General features: G+C 38.8%; 1 protein-coding gene across 1 annotated transcript; it reads right to left on the bottom strand.

Moving 5' to 3' along the window:
* Nucleotides 1-4,031: 4,031 nt before the first annotated feature.
* PENK (proenkephalin) lies at nt 4,032-5,016 on the bottom strand (the record flags this gene model as incomplete). The annotated part of the gene is made up of 1 exon (XM_010147956.1): nt 4,032-5,016. A coding segment is annotated over one exon (666 nt), but the record flags the coding sequence as incomplete, so codon positions are not given.
* Nucleotides 5,017-6,541: the final 1,525 nt, after the last annotated feature.

The following is a 6,541-nucleotide window of genomic DNA, read 5'->3' as shown; positions in this document are numbered from 1 at the left end:
CCATAGTTAGGACCAGAGGTCTCAGTCATTTTCCAATGAGATGTATACAATTGTCTTCCACAGAGTCAGAAAGCAAACCTCAGTATTGGGGGGGGTGTGAAATTACAGCCAAGGCTGTGAGTGGAAGCTGACAGAGGGCTTTATTTGTACAAGAGGTGGAGGACTGCAGTCAAAGTGAAAGAGATGAAGTCTGTGCCCTGCCAAAGTGGCTGCTCTTGGAGAAGGAGACCAGACTGCAAAGCTTAGTGAGGTAAAGGCATCTCTTTGGTGATGCTTGAATCACCCATCTCGGTGGGAAGTGAAGCATGGAAGCTTTAAGACTCTGATAGGGAAGTGGTTTCACTGTTCTCTGTGTGACTTTTTAGATCTCACCTCTGTGTTTTCAAAGGCCAAAAGTGTGGTACACTCCCTGGGCTTGTCCCAGAACATCACTGTAAATAAAATGGGTTTGGGGGCCAGCTAACCCATTGTAGGAATTTCTTCATTCTCAAAGCTACCTAGGGTCAGGGAACTTCACTGTTCATTTGCCTTTTAAACTGCAAATTCTGGGATGCTCCTTTTGGAATGAGAAGGAATCTTGCTGTTGGAGTCCAGCTGAGCTATGTAGTGCTTAAGAAAGGAGGCTGTACAGCAAAGTTTCTGTGTCAATAAGATATATAAATAAACTGTAGAGCTGTGCTATGAATTTGTCATTTTGCCTTATATGTAGGCCTCCAAAACCATCCTTAGTGACAGAGAGGCCCTTATACACCATACATTGAAAACTTTGGTTCTTGTTAATTAAGTTCCCTTCAGAATTAAAATGAGCCAGTGCATATTTAGAGCCTATGTTGAACACAGTTTAATAATGCTTATTTCAGTATATTAAATTAGAACATGTTTCTGTTCTTCTAAAGATTCTGTCTTGGGAAACATTATCTGAAGCAGCTAACCATATTGATGTTATAATTACTTGTATTTATGGTACGGTTATAAACAATTATAAAGTAAATTATTATAATTTTTAGAAATAATGACAAAATAATTATTGTAATAATAATTTTGTAGTTATTTGTATTTATTTTATATCATAGTACATATTCATTTACCAGAAAAAAACCCCTCCAGGAAATTCAAAGTTATGCTCTGCATATTTCAGGTCATAGAATATGCCAGGTTCATCTGAGATATGGGAATGGCACTATGACCTTCCCTCATTACCCCAAGATTTAAGCTTAGGTTTTCAGGCAGAACTCCAGCTGCATGCACTTTCGTGTTCAGGAATCATTTTACTCATCAGCTTCTCTCTCCCTCATGATCTGCTCCCATATGTGAACTCCATTTGGTTCAGGAAATCCATTTTTATTTTTGCTTCCTTCTTCTAATTAGAGCCTATTAAAAAGCTGAACTCATCCTTGCCTCAACCCCACCTGGACTATCTTTTTCTTCCTTTTGTTCCTCATGCAGACACATTAGTCTCTTTGACTGGTTTAGGTTCTTCCAACATTCATTGTTCATATTCAGTTTTTGTTATACTTACTCAGTATTCAGACTAATGACGCTACGTTGGATCATACTCTGGAATATGGATGGCCATGTAAAAATGCCAAGGCAATGGTAAAAGCCAGGGAATTAAAAGCAATAATTTTCTTTCCAGGCATCAGGCTTTCCTGCTTTCTGCTTTTATTTATATAAAGCAATACAGCTGTTTCAATAACCTTCTGATGAAGTGACAGTGCTAGAAATGTACTGTAAGAGGGGAATTAGGCGACACTTTCAGAACTTGGACTAAGAGTGAGATGCCCTTTTTCATCTCCCAGCCCAGTAGATTCTAGCTTTAACCTTAGTTTGGATTTGAGATTTAGGAAAGTGAACTTCAGAAAACCTTGCTTGATACACTGGCACATTTTGAGCTGATTTCCTCTGAAATGTTAATTACTGAGAATGTTAGAACACTTTAGTGTTAGAGAGCCCCTAAGTGATGGCATAACTGAAAGTCACAAGATAAGAAATTGCATGACAGCAGATGAAATTAGATCTTATTCTAACTTCACATCTTTTAAATTATAATTATTAAAGAAAGTGCCTGACTGGAGAGGTTTCCAGTTGTAAGGGAAGGAATGAGGACTATTCAGCTTTGCTGTTATTCAGAAAATCAAAGTCTCATCCCCCTACCATGTACATTGCCACATGACTGTTCAGCCTTGGAAGAGACTTACTCCTCCGCTTTTCTTGCCCTCTTTCTTTTGGGTTGCATGCATGTATGTCAGTTAGATGTTTGTATCAAGTACTTCCTTTACAGTATAAATAGATACAAATGGGAATGTTTAGTAGATCAAAACACTTCATTCTGCAAGGTACATACTAGGTCTCCAGAGCTTTGGGAGTTTTATTCCTCATTAAATCACCCATTTGTCATTTTAGCGCTTTCTGGATTGTATATTTGGACCAAACCTGTTGCTGGCACTTGCATCCCATACATGAGTCTGTGTGCACACCTCAAGGTCCTCATGGATGAAACCAGTTGGGTGATGTGTTCTGGGAGAACAATGGCTGCTGTTCTCCAGCCATTAGTGGGCAGGTGCTCCGGGGCGAAAGAATGGTAAGAAGACTTTTCCTGTAGCTGGCAGCATCTTGACAAAATCTAGAAAGGTGGTAGGAAACAACTGAATCCGGACAAAGCCATGGAGCTTCTACGGGCACCTGTGTTTTCTGCCTTTTAAAATTTGCTGTCATCAATTATGTACCGCAGGAAGAGGAAAATAGATGCCCAGCTTTTTATTGAAAGAAAAGGAATGCTTTGTGGTTTGTCAACCCTTCATCATGATTTTGACCACTTTAGAAGACCTATACCATCCTCTAAGGGCCAAGTCAAAAATCATCACAACTAATTGTACGTGATGAGGCTTTTAAGTGCACATTTGAACACGACATAATTTTTAAAATCCTGAGTACTTAGAAGATCCTGTTGACTTGAAGTCAGAGAAAGGTCAGGCCCTTAATTTGCCCTTTGTGTCAATAGGTAGTATGGTGAAAAACTGAAATACAGGTACTGAATGCAAAGCCACAGATGGTTTTAGACATCTAACTCCCATAAACTATTTCAGCAATAATCAGGTATCTAAACAGCTTTGAGGATTTTGACTATAGAAACCTTATATTATTGTCAGTGCCAGCTGTCAAAATGATTTTTACAATGTTAAGTGGGAAGTAGCTAGTAGCCAGCAGCAGTAGGTGGGGGAAAAGTGCTCACAGGCAAGGAATCCAGGGGACCATCAGAATTATGGAAGGAAATGCATGCTAGGATGGGAGCTGGCCTTTGATATATGTGCCACCTATGTAAATGCCAAAGGATCTGCAGTGTTAGTGTTGGGTTTTCTGTCTGTTTGCATACCTGCTTATACTGCCTTTGAAACAGTAAGGCTGACCAGCAGTTTCCCATATTTTAGTAGTGCCCAAGTGATTTATACCAGCTGAGGAATCAAACACAAAGTTGTTCCATGGAAAACCATTTGTCAGGTGCTCTGTAAAATTAGGATTTTGAAGCTTTTTTTTAATGCAGTTTTGGGTCATGTTTATTTTGCACAAACTGACTTGCCGCTTTTTGAGTTAGCGTTTATAACCTTAAGGCCAAATGTACAATGCTATATTGGATGGATATAAAAGGTGTAACTAATCAAACGTGGCATTGTGTTGTGTGCTGGAGAAATGTTTTTAGTGCTTAAGGTCAAACACACTTATGGGTTTTTTTTCATGTGAATTGGCTGAACAGTATGAATTATAAATTTAGGCTTTAAACATTTATTCTGTTAAGTGGTTAAAATGAGAGCAGTTAGAGCAAATACAGTTATATTCACCTTAGAGCGTATTTATTATTCCAGTGTTCTAAGAAACTGAGAAAACTAACCAAAAAAAAAAGTGTTTCAGCTGTTGTGTGTGTAGTACAAATACTGTAATTACAGAAAAGAGGTTGGCATTGCTCTGATTGCTTAAAGAAAAATTGAGACAATATTTGATTAAATGACTGAGAGAAAATAAATAACATTTCAGAATTTATGCAGTTAGGATGAAGAATTTATTGTATATACAGTTAAGCAACTCTACTGAAGATGTACTTCCTCTTTAAAGAAAATGAGTACAGTAATCAAAATAGTTCTAGCATGGAAACTACAATACAGACTGAAACTTGGCTAAACCAGAAATTAGTTATATTTGACTTGAAAGAACACAGAACCTGAAACAACAAACCGCAGGTTGCATCATTAACCAAGGACAGTAAAAAACTGTACAGTACAAGCAACACGTTACAATAAGTTATGACCAATAAGGCAGTCTTTCTCATTTAGGACAAAAGGGATAAAGGGAAAGGTATTAAAATCTCATAAATCCACCATATTTCTTTTCCATCTCTGGGACCTCTTTGGAATAAGTTTCCCCATCTTCTTCTGAAGGGAGAAAGGAGTCGGCGAAGCGCTTAAGAAACCCACCATACCTTTTCTGGTAATCCAGCCACCATTCTGGCCTGCCCACTCTTCTCATGAAACCACCATATCTCTTTTGCAGCTCTTTGGCTTCATCTTCCAATTCGGGGCTGCGCTTTATGCTTCTCATGAAGCCTCCATATCTTTTGCTGATGTCCCCGTCTTTTTCATTTATCTCTCGGTAATGCCCCGCTTCAGGGTTATCCCCTGTTCCTAAAAGCTCCTTCAGCAGATCAGAGGAATTAGCAAGGGCATCATCATCCGAGTCTTTCTTCATAAACCCTCCATACCTCTTAGCCAGGATTTCTCCTTCGTTAGCTTCATCCTCCGGTTCTACCCGATAGAGCTCATCCATTTTCTTCATGAACCCCCCATATCTTTTCATGAAGCCTCCGTACTTCTTCGCAAGCAAATGGTTCTCATCCAGCTCTTTCTTGTCTCCTGGAGCGATGCTGCCATCCTCAGAAAGATCCAGCTTTGCCAGTTGCAGGAGCTCCTTGCAGGCATCCCAGGCTTTGGCAGAAGGCAGCTTTCCTTCACATTCTAGCGTACATGCCTGAAAAACGGATGCGGTTTACTGAGAACGATTGGATAGTAACAAGCACCTCACTGCCACCTTGTCTTAGTTTTATTTGTTTTTAAAAGTGAGTGAGCCTCTCCTTGTGAGTGGCTTGGAAGGACTGCTCTTCATGAACAGCGGATTTGGTACCTGTCTGTTATGAAATTCTCCTTATCTCTCTCGGAAGAACATAGTAGTCTCCATTCTAAGAGACAGAACATTGGAGAAGATGGATCGTGGATCCTGTACGTCAAGGCTGTTTCAAAGGATGCCACACGTACAGTTCCTGCACCTCACACTTGGGCGCGTTATGATAATTTTTGTGTTTACTAATGGTAAGCTAAAAACTGATAGTGGTTTGCCTCATCATGAAAGTGTAGAAGAGGATTCAGTCTTAAGTAAAAGTAGCATTCAGAGATTTTAGGAAATAAAATACTTAAATACTTAAATAAAATACTTAGCACAAATGTCAGTGTTGTTGCAATGAAGCCAGCTGTACTGTGCTGCTTGGTACCTTCAATACACTGCACAGCGCTAAAGCCACATTTCTGCCTATTGTCATTAGTTGCTCTTTGTGGAACAGATCTTTCAAATGTGTACCTATACAAACGTAGAAATACACGCTCCCTCATACAGGATCAAAGTTCTGGTTTTGCTAGTTTGACATACAAAGTAGTGATCATCAAAAAGAGGGAAAAAATCCTAAGCTGTGTTGCTTCTGACTTTAATGAAAAATTTCCAGGCTAAGACATAAAAATAAGTTTTTAGTACCTGTATGCATACCTCGTAACCTGTCATGTACAGACCATTACATACGTATTAGCTTCTACTGTCTCTGTTGTGTCAGGGGAATTTCCATCTTGTGAAGCCATGCTTCAGTTGCAAAAAAGGTGATTTTGGTATTTGCCTTCTTGTCCATGGTTTTCTTACCACAATAATTAAAGAAGAAATCATCAATATTTTCAGTAAGAAAAACATTTCTTCTGCCTATGGATGATGTTTTCTCAGGATCTCAATATGATTTAAAAGCGTGAAATTAAACCCTAGTAGAGTTTTGTCTATTAGATAACTGACCAGCTCTCTACCTTTGCCCTTACTGTCTGTTGATCCCCATTTTAGTCTGAGAAATTTATGTATGGTTTTGATACGACCACAAGTAAATTAAAGGCGTTTATGTACTCTGCAATATTTATTTATTTATTTTAACTGGCACTACCTGCTTGTTGTTATATATTATAGTTATGCTGTAAAAAGAACGGCATTTCAGCTTCAATCTGCCTTTGAAGTTGCTCTAAATCAAAGCAAGAATAGGTCTTTACCCTCCTTTTCCTTTCTCAATTAGTTTAAATAACCACCCATGGCCAAATTAACAGACGCTATTTAATAGGTGCGAATGATGAGGTACAGTGGGATAAATCTTGTCTCTTACAGCTACAATGTGATAAAATCAGTTATGACGTTACTAGATCCAACATCCACAAATATTTGTTTCTAAAAGCACATGGATAAGGTGTTTATGGTG

This window comes from Eurypyga helias, unplaced genomic scaffold, assembly GCF_000690775.1.
Source record: "Eurypyga helias isolate BGI_N326 unplaced genomic scaffold, ASM69077v1 Scaffold48512, whole genome shotgun sequence".
NCBI classification, from domain to species: domain Eukaryota; kingdom Metazoa; phylum Chordata; class Aves; order Eurypygiformes; family Eurypygidae; genus Eurypyga; species Eurypyga helias.
The sequence above is the reverse complement of the archived record's forward strand: the minus strand, read 5'-3'. Positions and strand labels throughout refer to the sequence as shown.